Source organism: Rutilus rutilus (genome assembly GCF_951802725.1).
Source record: "Rutilus rutilus genome assembly, chromosome: 4".
Lineage (NCBI taxonomy): Eukaryota > Metazoa > Chordata > Actinopteri > Cypriniformes > Leuciscidae > Rutilus > Rutilus rutilus.
The window spans coordinates 36,279,658-36,299,907 of record NC_140212.1 but is presented as its reverse complement, the minus strand read 5'-3'; the positions used below and the strand labels follow the sequence as shown (position 1 = coordinate 36,299,907).

Sequence of the window (20,250 nt, the reverse complement as noted above, 5' to 3'; positions counted from 1 at the left end):
ATTTTGTTAATGGTGATCAGCAACTAAATATTGATAATGTGGAAGTTACTGCCTTTTGCCTTGGCATGACTTCTCACTTTTTGCTGACAATACAAAGGCAGAGTACAGTAACTTTAAAATAGTGGTCAAAAGTCAAGTTTGAGCTCAAGATTTTTTGATGTATATAATTTCCATTACTAAAACATCTATTTGCCAGATTTCCAGTGTCCTACCTATAATTAATTTGGCGAGACAACTAAAAATCTTTAAAGTCATTTTTCTCAGTTCCACACTCTAGCGACTTAAGGTCTTTTGCCTTTGTAGGGCAGCATTGGCATTACAATTATCAAATGATATTAAAGGTAGTGTAGTAAAATTTTACAAAAGATTAATTAATGTTAGAGAGCAAGCAAGCAAGCTTACAGATTAACCCTGAACGTTCTTTGGGGACAAATGTGGGCAAAATCTTTTTCATATTAAAAGTGGTTTCCTTAATCTGAACAGTACAATATTTGGCTACTTTTCCTAAGTCTAACACATGAACACACACACAAAAAAGTTTGACTTGATTCAACAATGCACTCAAAAGAGTCAAAAGAGTAAATGGCAACAAACAGGTTAACGTGTTGTTTTGAAGCATCAACTAATCTTGCAGCAGGACTTTGATCTGACTTTGAAGTGTGTGTGTGTGTGTGTGTGTGTGTGTGTGTGTGTGTATGCGGATGCGGATTTCCCATCTTCTGAACATGCTGAATAATGATAACAAAGATGTTAGAGAGCTGGCCCGATCCTCCCTGTTCCTGGACCTAAGGAGACACAAGGTGCCGCTGGCCAGGGAGTCAGAGCCACACTTCCTTGGCTTTAAAAGAATACCCAGCAGGAAACTTGACACCCATTCTGCCGGCTTTGGTGTCTGGTCAGACTGGCCGGACCTGAACAACCTCTGTGTCCGAACACACACACACACACACACACACACACACACACACACACACACACACACACACACACACAGACACACACACACACACACACACACACACACACACACACACACACACACACACACACACACACACACACACACACACACACACACACACACTTCAAGTCAGATCAAAGTCCTACTGCAAGACTTGTTGATGCTTCCAAACAAAACATGTTGTACATTGTTTACTCTTACCTATTTACTCTTTTGAGTTATTGTTAGGTTTACTCTTTATTCATTTACTTTTTTGTTAGTTATTGAAATGTGATGTTTTTTGTTAGAAATAAATGAATACTCTGTCTCCTACTTTGTCTTTTCCTTATAGCATGGTCATATTTGTCTGTAAGCATATTTTGGCATCTTTGTATAGTCTCACCCAACATGGATGTTTTTTTGTTTTTTTTAATTCTACAATTTTAACTTGTGATGAAATCTAAAACTTTAAAAGAGGTTAAAGGTCCCATATTGACAAAACTGAAATTTCCTGGCTTTTTTCATGATAGCAGAGGTCTAGGGGCTGTGAAACTACCATATAAGTTTCAAAACAGTCGATCCACAGACAAATGCACACAGCCTGTATAAAGGAGCTGTGCCTTACTCAGTCACCGCCTTCAGTCACCACCCCAAGCTCTGCCCACCGTCACGAAACTACATAATTGCACACAGGCTTCCGTACAACATTAATATAAGAGAACAGTGGCTAATGTTTATTTATTCAGAAATACCACAGCAATTTAGTTCGACCTTAACGGTACGCTCACACGGGGCGTCAGCGTCAACGCTTGACGGAAGGCGTGGCTGAAGTTTGGTCATAACAACGCCAGTGAAGCGCCGCCAACGGATCCACAATTCTTTTCGGCAACGCTTGACGTCACCCATTCAAAGTCAATGGGAAGCGTTGACGCTGACGCCCCGTGTGAACGTACCGTAACCGTCTGTTCTGCACAGTTCACAAGTGACCGCTTCGTCCATCAGGCACAGTTCAATGCCGGTTTTTCAGAGAAGCTACTCCTCAAAAGATGCTGCAACAATCTCTACAGTTCATACTTTTACAAGTTAACCTTGGGCATCAATTGCAGCATATGTTTTTGCGGTCTGTGGGCATCATTGCACATTTACAACAAGTACACCTTTTACAGAAAAAAGTAACATTGTAAAAGAAATTGTAGCACGTCAACTTACTGTATCAGTAGGAAAGCAATAGTTACTGCATTTAGTGTCTGCTAACGTTACATTATAAAGCAGTTAAGTGTTTGTTTCAAAATCAGTGTATAACTAGCTATTAACGTACATATTTTGGAGATTTAAATAGAATTTGATAAAAAATGTTTACAGACAGTTTAAATTAGCGTTAACGTTAAATCTGCGTGCAGCATTGATGTAATGGTAATTATAATACTCTTACAATAACGCTGAAAGTAAGGAGGTTGTTGTTTGTCTCCTGTCATCACCGATTCGGGGTCTGAGTCCGGCTCGAACGTATAAGGCCGGATAACATTTCCCTCAGCAATGTCCATCATTACAGGTGTTTTATTTAACTTACTTGTGAGCATCACCAGACCACAACAGGCTACAGCATACATGACCTTCGTTACCTGTGGCTGGACTGGCCGTGCAGGCCAATCAGAAGAGAGGCTCATGAATATTAAGTAGACAGGCCAAAATCGACCTGTTCTTAGCAGAGCTCCTGAGAAAGGAGCTGTACAAATATATTGGGCTGGTTTTTGGTACTTATACCGCAAATATATATTCTTAAGGACATCAAAACCTAAAATAAAACTTCAGAAAGGTGTACAATATGGGACCTTTAAGTTTTTTAAAACATTGGTTTATAGATTTCAGCCTATATGCAGCCAGTAAGTACTACAGCCAAATAGTGGCCATTGATATCTCATGTAATTGCTATTTTATGTCAACAGATGTCACCAACGTATGCCAAATTTTGAGGCTTTGGCCGTTTCAACTTACTGGAATGAATATTTTCACTGAAGTAAAAAAAAAGAAACATACCATAAAAATAAGCATATTTTACATGAAAGTCAGTTGAACAATTTTTGTACATTTTAGAGTTAAATAAATACAAAAATACTAACAAAAAAAAATCACAAAAGAAATGCATAAATTGAGTGTTTTTACTTTAGTGAATATAGTGTTATGACATTTATTTTAAAAAGAAAAAAATAAATATGTCACACCTGTGACATGCGTGCCCAAATTTGTCCATGAAGGACTCATTACAAGCGGCTCTATGAAGGATGCTTCACGGTTAAACTGTCAATGACAAGGTAGGAAACCAAGATCTGGGAACAGAACCGGTTTCATTATTTAAAACAAAATAAATAAACAAAATGTTGTTGATCCTCTATGGATTTCTTAAATTAGTCATCCTTTACACAGCAATAGGCCTATATTTAATCAATTTATCATTTGAATTGTGATGACATTTAATCATCTCATCTGGTTAGAATTTTCGAACACATTGATGCTCTATATGATAATCGAGGAAGTAGCTATTTCCAATTGGACAAACGTACACACATCTTTTCTATTATTCAATCCCAGTTTTTCGTTTTATACAAATCTGAACCTAAAAAAAACCCTAAAAATTTTAAACCATCTCTACTCCATTCAACAATTCCAGGCAACACTGGTATAGAACTAGTGGTTCCGCACCATAGAGTTTCGCTTTTTCCCCAATGTCTAGTGGTCTGCTGATGCCAGGCCAATTCTTATAAAGACTTACAGTTCCTGGAACAAAAGAAATGAAAGTAAAATTTTCCAAGCCTAGTTTTTTTTTATAGGGAGGGGCAGCAGTTAGACGCTATAAAAACCGATGCTGAGGCTTTCTGCTACTACAGATCAAGAGCAGATTCAAGAGGACACTGAAAACAGTAAGTCTTTTTCTTGTCATTTTATCTTACTTACGCAGAAGATAAACTTTTCCCATTCTAATTATTTTTAAGTCTTAAATTACTTTTTAATATGGATAACACTCATCTTTGTTCTCTTACGAGAGTCCTCTCGTACTGCGTTTTTGTAAAAACGCTACGGGAAAAGTCTCTTTTCACGAAATACTGAAGCAAAAAATTATCCTTAATTTTCATAAATGTAAAACGCGTTGCGGCAGTGCTTAGCTATGGCGAGACGGCTTGCTCGCTCATTGGCTGCTCTGCAGCAACTGCATAAGCCTATCGAGCGAGGCCTGAGGTGACGTCAGGCCAATGAGGACGCTTCGCGCCCTCCTAGCCATTTCCCGCCGAGACGGGTGTGGCTAACCTCTATATAAGGAGCTCGAGAAGGCTGATTCACTTGATTTTAATCTCTTCAGCGAAGCGCACGCATCGCTGGATCACGGAAGCAAGCGTCGTTCGAAGCAAGCACTTCAGCGGGACGAGCCCTCGAAGCCGCTGGCCAACGCCGCCTTCTACAGGCAGCCGTACCTGCTGCGCTTTCCGACGCCTATATCCTTATTGTTATTGCTCTGTTTTCTCTGTGTGTGTGTGTGTTCGCTGCAACACTCACCCCTAAAAGAGCTGCGTCTTTTTCAAGACGCCTTCTCAGGCAGCGCTCGCGCTCGCTCCGAGCCAATTGCCTACGGTGACTCTGAGGACTCGCCAGGCATCCTTTCCGAGGCTGCCCTTCCTGGAAGCGGACGGCGGGATTAGTTTTTCTTTACGTTACAAGAAAAGCTACCCTGCCTCTGCACGCGTCATTCACCGGCGAAGGAGAAAAGAGTGTTCTTAGTCCCACCGTTGGTCGGTCTGAACTCTTTTCTCTCACATTTCTCAGTTCCCTGTTCGGCGACTGGAAATATTATTGCAGAAAGTGAGTCTGTTACACGCTTGCCTGCCAGCAAACGCCGAAGAATACATGTTGACGCCGCTTTCAAAGCCTGTATCCCCCTGTGGCTCAGTGGTGGAATCATAGTGTCTCCATGCGGGAGACCGGGGTTCGGATCCCGGTCTAGCGGCATATATATTTATGCCGCCAATGCTTTGCTCTGTAAGTCCCCTGAAGGCGACTGCAGAGATGCATTTTGCAGCCAGCGAGCGCGTAGTACCCGCTTGCCTGCAACCGAACACCGTTTCTACGGTTCCCGCGCGTCACTGGCGAAAGAGAATGGAGTGTTTTCAGCCCCGCTGAATCTGGGCGATTTCCACTCTTCTCACATTTGCAGGCGTTCTGAAAATGCAAATCACTCTGTCTGTTCCCCGAGAGGCAACTGCAGACGTGTTTTTTGCTGCCCACGAGTACGTGGTACAGGCCTGCAAGCAAACGCCAGTGTGGATAATACTCGCGCTGACTTTGTCTATGAATCTTCACTGTGGTCCAGTGGTAGATCGTTAGACTTGCGCGCGGGCGATCGGAGGTTCGAACCCCAGGCCGGCCGGCAGAAAATATTTATGCCGCCGAATGCAAATCACTCTGTTTGTTCCCCGAGAGGCAACTGCAGACGTGTTTTTTGCTGGCCACGAGCACGTGGTACATGCCGTCTATGTATCTTCACTGTGGTCCAGTGGTAGATTCTTAGACTTGCACGCGGGCGATTGGAGGTTCGAACCCCAGGCCGGCCGGCAGAAAATATATATGCCGCCGAATGCAAATCACTCTGTTTGTTCCCCGAGAGGCAACTGCAGATGTGTTTTTTTTGCTGCCCACAAGCACGTGGTACATGCCTGACAAGCAAACGCCAGTGCGGATAATACTCGCGCTGACTTTGTCAATGTATCTTCACTGTGGTCCAGTGGTAGATTCTTAGACTTGCGCGCGGGCGATCGGAGGTTCGAACCCCAGGCCGGCCGGCAGAAAATATTTATGCCGCCGAATGCAAATCACTCTGTTTGTTCCCCGAGAGGCAACTGCAGACGTGTTTTTTGCTGCCCACGAGCACGGCCGATGATGCTATATGTGTAGAGAAGATGCCCACTGCTAGTGCCCATCCCTACACACTAGCACAGCCCTTCACACAGGGCCCGCGCTCATATATTCGACTCGGGTCGATCACGCACGCAACATAGTGAACGTGCCCACTGCCTAGTGCCCACAAACACTATGTTCTGCATGCCTTGTGGTTTCTGTAAAGACGAAACCTGTGTGCATTCACTCTGCTCAGACAGACAGAGCACTCATTGCAGTAACTGTGCCCGCTCTCCCGTTTTCTGGTGTCCCGGCCACGGCCGATGGTGCTATAAATGTAGTGTCGATGCCCACTCCTCAGTGCCCATCCCTACACATAAGCACAGCCCTACACTTAGGGCTCGCGCACATAAAATCGACTCAGATCGATTGCGCTTCAAATGTAGTGAAAGTGCCCACTTCCCAGTGCCCACATACACTATGTCTCACAGACCACAGGCTCTCTGTAAAAACGAGACCTGTGTGCGCTCGCTCTGCTCAGGCAGACAGCGCGTCCAAAGCAGTGAATGTGCCCGCGTCCCGCCCACATTCACCCGCAGACATGAGTCCCGCGAAACTCGCTCAGCCCTCCCTCACTCAGTTAAGCACTGTAGTAAGGTCGAGGACGAGCGCTCTGCCCGCTGTAATAAGCGCGCCCCCCGCCTCGAATGCCACAGGCATAACGCCTATGTTATCGCACCCCGAAGCACCTCTGTCACACGAACAGAGCGTGCTTCGCATCCAGCCCTTAGCCAGCCATGCAGTAGCATGGGCAGCGCTCCCAGGGGTTTCGGACTGGGTGCTAGGCATTATAAAGAGAGGCTTCTCGCTACAGTTTTGTCGACGCCCCCCCCGCTTCACAGCGCGCGTCGAAACTTCGGTGAATTTAGAAGTAGCACACCTACTTCGCGCCGAAATATCAAAACTGATAAGCAAAGGGGCGATAGAGCATGTACCCCTAGCTCAAAGCAAAGGGGGGCTATACAGCAGATACTTTCTAGTCCCCAAAAAGGACGGTGGTATCAGACCCATACTGGATCTAAGACGGCTGAACAAAGCATTAGTGAAACGCAGTTTCAAAATGCTCACGACCAGGAAAATCCTCGCGCATGTTCGCCGAGGAGACTGGTTCATGTCGATAGATCTGAAGGACGCGTATTTTCAAATACAAATAGCGTCACATCACAGGCAATACTTGAGATTCGCCTTCGAGGGTCAGACATACCAGTATACAGTCCTGCCGTTCGGCTTGTCCCTGGCACCTCGTACATTTACGAAGTGCATGGACGCAGCGCTCGCTCCTCTCAGACTCAGAGGCATGCGAGTGCTGAACTATTTGGACGACTGGCTGATCCTAGCTCAATCACGATCACAGCTCGTGGAGCACAGAACCATTTTACTCGATCACCTCGAGAATCTTGGTATCACAGTCAATTGGACGAAGAGTTCACTGAACCCCAGTCAAACGATTTCGTTTCTGGGTACCATTCTGGACTCACAGTCTATGACAGCGCGGCTGTCGCCACAGCGCGTGCTGCACATTCAGCGCGCAGCGAGATCTTTCCGCTGCGGCGCGACTACCCCGCTCAGGACGTTTCAGAGGATGCTAGGTCTCATGGCCTCAGCATCACCGGTTCTTCAGCTGGGCTTGCTCCGCATGCGCCCTCTGCAGTTCTGGTTGAAAGCGCGAGTACCGCGCGGAGCGTGGGTGTCCGGCCGGTTACGTCTCAAGGTCAATCAGAGCTGTGTGGCAGCCCTAATACCTTGGTTGGCGGGCGACTGGTACCGATCAGGTGTAAGCCTGGGGACTTCCTCGGGAGTGAGGATGGTGTCGACAGACGCATCCACCTCGGGATGGGGAGCGCTGCTCGAGGGCAGACCGTTCTTCGGCCTGTGGTCGAAACGAGAAAAGCTCCAACACATCAACTGCCTGGAGATGCTGGCAGTGCACAATGCGCTGACGCGTTTTTGTCCCCAAATCAAGGACCAACACGTCGTAGTCCGTTCGGACAACACGGCCGTGGTGTCCTATATAAATCGCCAGGGCGGTCTGAGATCCACAGCCCTATACAGGCTGGCGAAACGCCTCCTAATATGGGCTCAGCACAATTTGCGCTCGCTGAGAGCAGTGCATGTGCCTGGGCTCCAGAATGTGGGCCCAGACAGGCTGTCCAGGAACAACATTCCCCTGGGCGAATGGTCTCTACACCCGCAAACAGTCCTGCTGTTGTGGGAAAGATTCGGCAGAGCGGAAGTGGACCTATTCGCGTCCCGCGAAAACGCTCATTGCCCCGTGTTCTTTTCCAGAAACGACAGCGCGCTGTCCCACGTGTGGCCGCGCTGCCCGCTTTATGCCTTTCCCCCCGTCTCCCTCCTGCCACAGGTGTTAGAGCGGGTCAAGGAAACGAAATGCTCAGTGCTGCTTGTAGCACCGCTCTGGAAGAACCAAGCATGGTTCCCAGTCCTGATGCAGCTAGCAGACATCACTCCATGGCCAGTGCCATTGAGGAGAGATCTCCTCTCGCAGGCCAGGGGCTCAATTTGGCACCCACACCCGGAGCTGTGGTCCCTTCACGTGTGGGCGCTCAACGGTTATCCGTTGACCTCGCAGAGGGAGTGATAAATACCATCACTCAGGCCAGGGCGCCGTCAACTCGGCGGCTTTATGCCTCGAAGTGGTCGGTTTTCTCCGGCTGGTGTACAGCTCGGAGCCTATCACCTCTCGATTGTGAGGTGACGGAGGTTCTCTCCTTCCTACAGGAGCTGTTGGATAAGGGCAGATCCCCTTCCACGCTCAAAGTTTATGTGGCGGCTATTACAGCGTTTTCTGGAACAACGCTGGGGCAGTCTCTAGGAAGGAACGATTTAGTCATCCGCTTCCTCAGGGGAGCTAGGAGGCTAAATCCTCCCAGGCCTCCTTCAGTCCCTATGTGGGACCTTTCTACGGTTTTGGCGGCCATGAAAGGTGCCCCTTTCGAGCCTATCCAATCTATTAGCCTCAAACATTTGTCTTTCAAAACAGTGTTCTTGATGGCTCTCGCTTCGGTGAAGCGCATAGGCGACCTGCACGCGCTCTCTGTGAGCCCAGCGTGCTTGGAGTTTGGACCTAACGACTCTAAAGTCATACTCAAACCTAAGCATGGCTATGTGCCAAAGTCCCTCAACACACCATTTCGGGCTCAGGTTATCTCCCTGTCTGCCCTGCCGGGATCAAGTGAGGAAGGGGACTCAAGTTTTCTTTGCCCCATTCGGGCTCTAAGAGCTTACGTGTCCCGCTCTGCTGTCTTCAGACAGACTGAGCAGCTCTTTGTCTCGTTCAGTGGACGTTCCAAGGGAATGGCTGTGTCGAAACAGAGCTTATCCAGATGGATAGTTGACGCCATAGCGCTGGCTTATACTGCCAAGGGCCTCCAGTGCCCGTTGGGAGTTAGAGCGCACTCCACGAGGGGCGTTGCCTCCTCGTGGGCTTGGTCCAGCGGGATTTCCTTACAGGATATATGTACGGCGGCGGGCTGGGCCTCGCCGTCTACATTTATCAGGTTTTACAACCTAGAGGTTCCCGCCTTACAGGCTAAGCTACTATCGGTATAGCCGATTCAGCTGTCTAACTAGAACACTGAAATCGCATGCGCAACGCGCTGCCGACTGTCTTATGGGCAGAACTGTGTAAGACCCACATTTCCCACATTTAGTTCAGGTTTCCCCCACCCTGTCTATGTGATGTCATATTCGCGTCTGCTGACGCAACCATATAAGGACAGAGGAATCCCCTCTTGTCTCTAGACTCTCTCTGTGAGGTCATGTTTTACGTCTGCGGACGTTACAATATAGGGAATTAAGGTTCCCCTCCCTTAATTCCAGGCTCTTTGAGTCTATCTGGTGATTATGCACTGTACACCTGGTTAGCTTCCAGTGATCGGTGTCTTTATCCCAGCACGCACGGCGTTTTACAAGGGGTTCCCGTAGCGTTTTTACAAAAACGCAGTACGAGAGGACTCTCGTAAGAGAACGTACTCGGTTACTAACGTAACCTCGGTTCTCTCTAGAAGAGGGAACGAGTACTGCGTTCTCTGCCGTGCGTACGGTTCACTCTGGTTCGCTTCGGCGATGAAAATCAAGTGAATCAGCCTTCTCGAGCTCCTTATATAGAGGTTAGCCACACCCGTCTCGGCGGGAAATGGCTAGGAGGGCGCGAAGCGTCCTCATTGGCCTGACGTCACCTCAGGCCTCGCTCGATAGGCTTATGCAGTTGCTGCAGAGCAGCCAATGAGCGAGCAAGCCGTCTCGCCATAGCTAAGCACTGCCGCAACGCGTTTTACATTTATGAAAATTAAGGATAATTTTTTGCTTCAGTATTTCGTGAAAAGAGACTTTTCCCGTAGCGTTTTTACAAAAACGCAGTACTCGTTCCCTCTTCTAGAGAGAACCGAGGTTACGTTAGTAACCGAGTACGTTTTGACCTTGTTGAATTAAGGGATCAAATTAATATAAAACTAGATGAAAACCTGGTCCAGGGCAGGCTAAGCCTGAGTTATTGCATCATTCCTCTAACACTGACCTTCAGGAACACATGATATTACCACTGACACTCTCTCATACCTTTATTTGATTACTTTATTAACCACTATCCGTCCAAAATGAAATATACAGTATACATTGAAAAATACTTAAACAAGGCTACAATCAGAGGTTAAATTGGGCCAGAGCACAAACACCCGCTCGTCAATGTCAAAATCAAAGCAAGCGGGATTTATTATGTTCACAGAAGCGCGAGCTGAGCACGAATCCCAACGCGACTCTTCAGTTAACGATCATACAGTGCGAGATAAGATGCAACTAGCTAAACTAAACAGCTATTTTTCGACAGAAGTTTTAAATGACCGACAGAAATAATCAGTTTGATCAAAGACAGTGGAAACTATAAGCTCAATTTAACAACACAAGCACCCTATTAAATATATTGCCATTATTATTGTATATATAATATTGTATAACGTTACCTCGAATGTGTTTGAATATTTCCCCAGTATCAGCACTGGGACTTTTCACTGTTTTTATCACTCCACTTGTTTGTGTTTGCGCAACTTGCATCATTACGCCAGAAGACAGCGACAAGTGATTGTCTTTATATGTGAGCAATTGAACCATTGATTAAATGAACAGATTAGTAAAAAAATATTGATTAATTTAGGAAAGAAAAAGTAGCTGAAACTGATCTTTGATGCTCATACTAATTGTTCATATGCCCAGTCTGGACACAGAGTGATTGCATAGGCGTTTGTTTTAAATGTAACATCTATGAAAAATAATCCTTGAATCATTTCTTATTTAAGGCCATTCCCATTTTGAATCTGTGATTGTGTATTGTCAACAATAACATCAAACATTCTGCATTTCCATTTTGGATCATTCATTGCGACATTTAAACTGATTCTCATGTTTAAAAATCTGTTATCTGATAAAATACTTTATGCTACTGACCACTTATATGTTTTTAAAGCTACTGTTGTCCTTTTTTTTTGGCCTTCAAAACACCTTAAAATGCACATGTTGAGATCAGGAAAACCAAAATGTAAAAAAAAAACAAAAAAAAAAACATGTTCAATTTCATACATTTTCCGAGGGTGAAATCCATTGCCTGCCTGTTAACATTAACCAGGTAAAAAAAGAACAAAGTAAGTGAATTGTAAAGTATTTCTCTTTGTTTGAATAACTAATCCCTACCTTACACATTAAAACTGGAAAAAGAGCCCTTTGGTGTAAAAACATATTCACAAGTCATTTTACGGCGCGTTTTTAAATGATGACTATTCACTGTAAATAAGGGCTCCCTCTCCCTATAAAAGCCAATTTAACCACAGGCAGCTGTAGTACATTTTTGTGGTTAATAAAAGAAAGATTAGAACGTTACAATCTAAAAAAAAAACGTATTAAAGCAGAAGTTAAAATCACAAAATTAAAAATAAATAATTACAAAAGCACATTATACATTTTAACTGGTAAAATGAATCTGAGCTTAATAATTGGCCTACAGTCATAGGCGTAATTTGCGGGTGGGACATATCCCCACCACTTTTTGAAACATTTCGAGGCACGGATGTAGGCTACCTAATACAAATAAATAAAACATCTCCAGTTAACCAGCAGAGCATTAATTTAGTTCGTTATTAAATAAGAGACGATCTAGCGCCTAAATGTGTTGTTTTTGAAATCAAGTGCTCCTTGCAGCTGCTATCAGTGTCATGGATACCGTGTTTTCTTGTGGCTCGTGCACAGTCTTCACATGGACGTGCACTTTAATCTATCACTTAACGCCGTTGCGGAGACTCTATTCATTCAATTGAAATAATCACAAAACAAAATGCACACAAACGTGTCCCTGCTTGATATACTGTAACCACTGATGAACATATTACGTTTTGATGAGAAGAAAACAACCTATAGGAGTGCGGATTAGAACCTGTAACCACTGACACGCTTGGCAAAAGTTCTAACCACCAGACCATTACAGTAGATATCAGAAGCACACTTTGCGGATCTATGCATTTATCCACATGAAAATGCTTGGCACTGACAATACATTAGTAGATCTCATTAAAAGACAAATTAAACCCAATGTAACGTTACTATTGAAATAGATTTTTTAGACATCATAATGTTGTTTTTTTCTTTCCTAAAATTGTTATTGTATCTTATTATGTACAATGATAACCCCCCCAACACAAACACCCACCCACTTTTTAAAACAATTACGCCACTGCCTAGCCAAATGGACTTTTGCCTAGCCAAATGGACAGTTCCTTTAAAGACACATTTTCTCCCAATAATTATTCCTTATTTTTCCTTCTACTTTTTTCCTTTGGTGATAATACCCACCAACACAAAAACAACACATAATTAGAACAATAACCAATGAGTACATAATTAGACATTTTACATGTGTGAAAAAAAAAAAAAAAATTATTAATAAAAATGAAAGGTCCCGTTCTACGTGATCCCATGTTTCAAACTTTAGTTAGTGTGTAATGTTGTTGTTAGAGTATAAATAATATCTGTAAAATTATAAAGCTCAAAGTTCAATGCCAAGCGAGATATTTTATTTAACAGAAGTTGACTACATAAAACGGCTCGATTGGACTACACCCCTCTACTTCCTTCATTAGTGACATCACCAGAACCGTGTTTAGACTAACCTCCGCCCACAGGAATGCTCCCTCAACTCTACTGGCTACTTGCGCACTTCTTATAACTTAGGCTACTGTGTTTACTCAGCTCTTACCGTGATTTTCTGAAGTAAAACTGACGCTTCATCTTTTGTGTGATGTACAATAAACTTTATTAAACTCATCAGTACATGTTTGATCATCATTCGGACCTGGTCCGAAACAGCAGACTTGTAGGCTGTTAATAAATAATGGATACATACAAGCAGATGACAAATACGTTATAATAACCGTAATTAAACTACTAAACCATACCTGTTTCATCTCTATACAGCACTCTGACTCTGTAGGCAGTATTGTCCGACTCGAAATGAACGCCGTTACTGAGAGTTTCTGATATTATCATCATTCCGTGAGATGAATTTGTCCTGAGAGACTGACGGCGCTGATCCACTTGTCCGTGCGACACTTTTGTCGCGCCGCGCTCCACTATATTCCTATGGGTGACGTCAAGCGACTTTGTCGCGCCCGCAAAGCATTCCGGGAAGGCGGCGCTTCATTTGAAAAAATGCTGCGCGTCAAAAAGCTGGCCGATGCCCATCTTTATGCAAATGAATTCCGTCAGACGCGACGCGTCTATCCAATAGAAGTAGAGCATATGGAGACGCAGGTCCTCTGTTCTGATACGCTACTTTTCCCGCTGGGTCAAAACCACGCCCATAGCGGTAAACCCCCATCAACGTACCAATGTGGGGAGGCGTCGCGACACCACGCGACAGTCGTGTCGGACAAGTGGATCAGCGCCGTGAGCGTGAGCTCGTCAGGCTCCGCCCCCTGTGCTGTGCAGCAGCAGCTTATTTGCATTTAAAGGGCACACACTAAAACAGCTCGTTTTTCTGAGCCCCAAAAAATGTCAATTTAAACATGCTGTAAAAAATGATCTGTTGGGTATTTTGAGCTCAAACTTCACATACACACTCTGGGGACATCAGATACTTATTTTACATCTTGTGAAAAGGGGCATACAACGGGACCTTTAAACATTCACATATTTATATCAAACCCTTATAATGACACATAATTCCTAATAAGTTATTCAAGTAATATTATTTAAATATCAAATAATAACATTAAATAAGTAAATAAATAAACAATTAACTTGAATTAAAAGGGAGGGAGGGTTATATAAAAAAGGTAATTCCTGAAATATATATTCTTTTATTTTATAGAATATTCTATAGAGTTGCCCATATCTTTTCAAAATGTATACTTTTGCTTTTGTGTACTTTAGAAACTAAATCTAACCAATTATTTAAAACAGGGCATTCTTGCTATCTACAAAAAAAAAAAAAAAAAAAAAAAAAAATGTTTTGCTGTTAACCCTTCAAGGTCCAAGGGGTTTTAAGTCCGCCTGGCACTGTGTTGATATTTGCCTTCTGGAAGGGTCAATTTTCATAGCAGAGTGAAGAGAGTCGTATTTCTGTATTTTATAGACTCTCAGCTACCAGGTGGATGCATTGACAATGCACTTCTTGAGACACTTGTATGTGTATATCACCAAGAAATACAAAAAGTTCAAAATTTTGTATTAAAAGAGTAAACCATAATGAATAAGGGATTTTACATCAAATATTGGTTCCTCAAAGGCTTTAGAACACCTGTAAAAAAAAGTGTAAACAAAATAACTATTTACATTTCTGTGACTGTAGTCACCATCACAGAATATTCAATTCAAAATGAACATTTATGTTCCCTTTACATTTTCTTATAATTTCTGTCTTTATTTCAACTTTGAAGGGTTAAAGCTGTAATGCTCAGCATTCTAAATAAGTATAACTCAGCTTTATAAAATAGCATAGGTCCTATACCCAAAGCTAAAAATATATGAGAGCAATGAGCTATAAGTTCACCGCAACTTATCCAACATCCTAAATATAAATTTTTCTAGTTAGAAGATATTTCTGGTGTTATAAAATGTATATTTTAATCAGAATTATTGCGCTCCTATTTGCCACGCATGCACGCAGCAGCGCTCGTTCAATGTGAAGTTTAGCATCAAAATGGAAATATTTGTATGACTTTCTAACATTTACAGATGGAGAATATACCTCTGAAACGTACATTTTGCTCTGAGGAAAACGGCATGTCTCAAACGCATAAAACAGCACCAAATATACGCTGTTTGATGATGGATCAATTTGATCCATGATGACCAATAGGACTGCTTAAGAAACGCATGCACACGCAATTATCTAGTCTAGATAAACCTGGATCAAATTAGTGGGATTGCCTGAACTTCAATTACCTTTTTGAAACCGCTTTAGCCCCAATTTATTTGTAAGGTTAATTCAAGTAAGGTGTTGGACTTTAATGCTCGCTTTTCTAAGCGGCCTTTATGGAACAACCCTCTGTTCTCCTCTGGATGGACAAACAAACAAACAAACATGGTGTGGTTATGATTCCAGGCTGCATCACAAGTTAGATTGTGGATTGATATAAGTAAGAATATTTCATCCAGTTCCTTTTGCTTAAAGACTGGGATATATCTCGCCAGCATATGATGGGGAAAGTCAGAGCTGGCATTGAATGATCCTTTTCCAGATCTTCTTGTGCTTGAATAGTTTAAAATCACATTAAAATGTGCACCAGGCATCAATAATTTTATGACAAGTATCCGATTCCAAACCTTAAATATCTGATTTCAGAATTTGATCCATAGCGCAGACAGAGCCCACAGGTTGAAAATTGAGAAAGTTAAGGTGGTCACAGGTCATTTTTTTGTTTTAGTTTAGTTTTTTAGTGCCAATTGGTTTATGCATTGGAAAACACAGGTTTGCTGCACTACTTTAAGGCTTATATTTTCAGTATAGTCTTTCTAATTGATTTGTTTTTGGTAGTTTATACAAGGAAATACTCTACCTGTCAACTTTGCAATTATTAACAGGCGATAGAATTTTTAATTATTTTACATTTTAATGATATTGCGCAGGGTTGTAATTACCTTTTTCTTTAACCAACAGAGGTGGGAAAAAGTATTTTTAAAAAAAAAACTATTGGACCGTGCCAGTCTGCTGTTAACAACAATTAAGAAACGTCAAGAGAAAACAGAAGCAGCAAAGCCATGGAAAAAGACCACAGCAAAGGAAAGGGCTTGAGTTGTGCACATATTGTAAAAGACAAAATGAGCAAAAAAATAGAAGATAGAAGCAATGAAAACCTACCCATGTTTAAACTCAACCTGTCTGAAACATGGAAGAACAGTGATGGATTCTGCAGAAGAAGCACATTTGGGAAAGAAAAAAAAAAAGAGAACAAGACCATTATGATGATCGGAGCCACAGGTGCAGGAAAATCCACTCTAATTAACAGCATGATTAACTATATTCTGGGAGTGGAATGGGAAGATGACTTCCGGTTTGTGCTAGTAGATGAAGGGAAGCAGAAATCTCAGGCAGAAAGTCAGACTTCAGAGATCACAGCATATCAAATCAATTACATGGATGGTTTCCGGGTCCCATATTCTCTGACTATTGTGGACACACCAGGCTTCGGTGATACCAGAGGAATTTCACATGACCAGAAAATCACAAAGCAGATTCAGGAGTTCTTTTCTAATCCAGGAGGGATCGATCGCATTGATGCCGTGTGTTTTGTTGTACAGGCTTCACTTGCCCGTCTGACACACACACAGAAATACGTCTTTGACTCCATTCTTTCCATATTTGGGAAGGATATTGCTGAAAACATCCTTATGATGGTCACCTTTGCAGATGGGAAAAAACCTACTGTTCTCGAGGCCATCAAAGTGTCCGGGGTGCCCTGTTCAACCAATGAGTCTGGAGAGCCACTTCACTTCAAGTTCAACAACTCTGTTCTGTTTGCTACCAATAGTCAATCTGCAAAGGACGAGGAGTCTGACGGGGAAAACTTTGACCAAATGTTCTGGAAGCTGGGATTTTCAAGCATGAGAAAATTCTTCACATCCCTCAAAAAGATAGTAGCCAAGAGCTTGTCTCTGACACAGGAAGTCCTGAAAGAGCGACAGCATCTAGAAGTGCTTGTGGAAGGTCTTCAGCCCCAAATCAATGTTGGTCTGTCAAAACTGGATGAAATCAAGAAGACAAGAGCTGCTCTGGAGCAGCACAAAGCTGAGATGGATGCAAACAAAGATTTTGAATACGAAACTGAAATAACGGTCCAAAAGAAGACTGAAAACAAATCTGACTACTTCTTAACCAACTGCCAAAAGTGTCACTTCACTTGCCATGACACATGTGTCTATTCAAATGACAGTGACAAATATTACTGTGGTGCCATGACAGATGGAAAGTGTCGGGTCTGCCCTGGAAAGTGTGCTTGGAACGTGCACTCTAATACGAAATACAAATTTTATTATGTCACAGAAAAGAAAAAGGAAACCTATAAGAATTTAAAAAAGCGATTTGAGGATGCACATGGACAGGTCATGTCAAATGAAAAGATCTTTGAAGAGCTTGAAAAGGGGCTTGAGGTTATCCAGGATATTGTGGCCAAACTGATTGGAGAATCTCAAAAGTCTTTGGAGCGTCTCCAGGAAATCGCCCTCAAGCCCAATCCTCTGTCCACCCCTGACTACATTGATCTGATGATTGAGTCTGAGAAACAAGAAGCCAAGCCTGGATATAAAAATCGCATTCAGTCTTTAATGGAGGTCAGGAAGAAGGCAGAGATCATCAGTAAGGTTTCCACAGGAGGAGTGCTTCCAGGTGATATGAAAGAACACCACAAACAAAAGAATCTGTTTCAAGAATGTTCAATAATGTAAAGAATTGCTTCCAGATGATTGGAAAGTTTGCACATTGCATAAAGAAAAATATTTTGATCAAAGCCTCCTGTGTCTGATGACGAAACTCCTACCAAAGAAACAGTAAACGAAAAAAGCAAGTCTTTTAAATATCAATGTCAGCACTTAAATAACAGCTTTGTGGTTTTACCTATTATCTATAATTACTATATATTGTTAAGTGAACAGGCAATTTATTCTGTTATACTGCCTGATATATATATAGGCTTATGTATGTTACTGGCCACAATTATAACCTTGTAAGTGGAATATATATGCAATTTATTCTGTATTAACCAATGCTTTTTATGTATAACCTTATATATGGTATTAGTAATTGTAACCTGATAAGAAAGAGTGTTGTATAAGAAAAACACTGAAACTTGTTTTGTAAAAGTCTTTATTGTGAATCTGATTTATTAAGAAAGACACGGAAACTTGTTTTTGTAAGAAATTTTTTTTATTGTGTTAATGCATGCAAGAAATGATAATAATGTAATCATGTTTAAAGGGTACATACCATGCACAGTTTCACCTAATCTCATGTTAATCTTGAGTACCTATAGAGTAGTAGTGCATCCTTAATATCTCCAAAAAGTGTTTAGTTTTATTATATTTATAAAAGAAAAATACAGCTTTCCGATTCTCTCAGAAAAAAGCCAAGGTCCTGGAGGCGGAGCTATAGAGTCAAGCGGTAGTGCTTGATTTCCAGCAAAAGACAGAAATCTGATCCAGTTGTACTTACATCAATGGGGTCTTTTATCACTGGAACCGCTCCACGTTTTAATAGCAAACGATTTGCAAATCCAGCGTCGACCTGGGCCTTGTTAATAAAACATTCGTCACTGAAATGACCAGAACACACAACCGCACTTACTACACTCCGTTGCTGCCCCGGAAAACAAACTGCATCCACTGTTCCTGTAACACTGGGTTCTTTGGAAAGCTGAACACGGTAAGCTTTCCCTCACATCCAAAAACACAGAGACATTCTTGAACAAATCCTATGCAGCGCTGGCTGCCGATGATTTCCTGTTGAAGCGCGTTGATGTGCGTGGTCTCGCTCTCCTCTGGTCGACGTGTGCGCGGGCGCGCTTTTCCGAGAGAAATGCTCATATAAGGAGTTCCACTCTCATTTACGTCATTAGATCCACGATCGAAAAAAAACAGCCAAAACTTGTACCAACCCGGAAGTAAGATTTTCGGCACAGAAATTCTCTGTTATTCGTCCAAAATATATTTTTTAAACTTTGCCCATGTTTAGCATGAGAATCCATCTCTTTAACACTGTAAACAACTCTGAATACATGAAACACCATTGTACCCCCCCCCCCCTTTAAGCATTTAATCAGTAGGTAGAAATAACATTAAGTAGTAAAAAGCATGTATTGTAGCGAAGTAGAAGTGGGAAGTATTACCTGTTTTCGTTTCAGACCAAGCGTAGAAGACGACTAAGAATCCGGGCGAGGAAAAGAAGAACAAAGGAAAGGAAGGCTTTTTATAAGAAGTTATTGAAGGAACTGAAAGGGTTAACCATAGATCAAGATTTTGGATTGGATAAATTGTCTATGAGCGATTAAATATGTGATAAGGGGGTGTGTTACGAAGTATAAAAGTATAGTGTAATATGTCAACGTCAGACGCTGTGAAGACCCTAACAGCCTCTCCTCAGTTGAATTGTCCAAGCCTGCCACCTGGAGCCGAAGCTTGTGAACTGCTTATTGTATGCTTTGGTTTTTGTTTTTCTTTTAATATTTAGTATGTAACCAGTTGATTTTTAAATAATAAAAATACTTATAATCAGTATAAAAGAACCAGCCTGCCTTGAGTCTCTTCTGTAGAAAGAGTTGAGCTGAACTAAACCACGGAGCAGTCTTTCGACTGAATTGTAAGTATGTAACTTTATATACTTATTGTTTAGCCCGAATTTGACTTACTTTACCTAACCTGAGAATAAATAAAAATATAGCTGCGAGCAGCGATTACGGGCCCAAGCTGGTGGCACCGCTACCCCGGTGCCTTTTTGTTACCTAAAGGCACCGGGGTGGCGGTGCCGCCGGCTTTGGCCCTTCATTGCTGCTCGCAGCTATTTTTATTATTATTTTGTCAACCTTTCGGGCACTTTTGGAGCTATATATATATATATATATATATATATATATATATATATATATATATACACACATACACACACACAGTTAGAAACAATATATATATATATATATATATATATATATATATGGGTCATTGACGAATAAGGTTTTTAAAAGTGTAAAAAAATAGAATGGAGATATAACTATATTTGAAACCATTTTTTAGTTTACTTATTTTTTTTGTTATTTTAAGTTTAAGATTTTGTGGTTTGTACAATGAATTAACACTGTTTTTTGTCATTTTTTACA

At 42.2% G+C, this 20,250-nt stretch overlaps 1 protein-coding gene across 1 annotated transcript; it reads left to right on the top strand.

Annotated features, from left to right (window-relative positions):
• The first annotated feature begins 3,818 nt into the window (after positions 1-3,818).
• LOC311289757 (uncharacterized protein) lies at positions 3,819-19,646 on the top strand. The gene is made up of 2 exons (XM_084408007.1): positions 3,819-3,858; positions 16,047-19,646. The coding sequence occupies exon 2, from the start codon at positions 16,148-16,150 to the stop codon at positions 17,828-17,830; it is 1,683 nt and encodes a 560-aa protein (XP_084264133.1). The 5' UTR covers positions 3,819-3,858; positions 16,047-16,147; the 3' UTR covers positions 17,831-19,646.
• Positions 19,647-20,250: the final 604 nt, after the last annotated feature.

Bases quoted from the DNA above. Each gene is read 5' to 3' on its own strand.
- LOC311289757 (XM_084408007.1), top strand. From the start codon at position 16,148: ATGGAAAAAGACCACAGCAAAGGAAAGGGCTTGAGTTGTGCACATATT.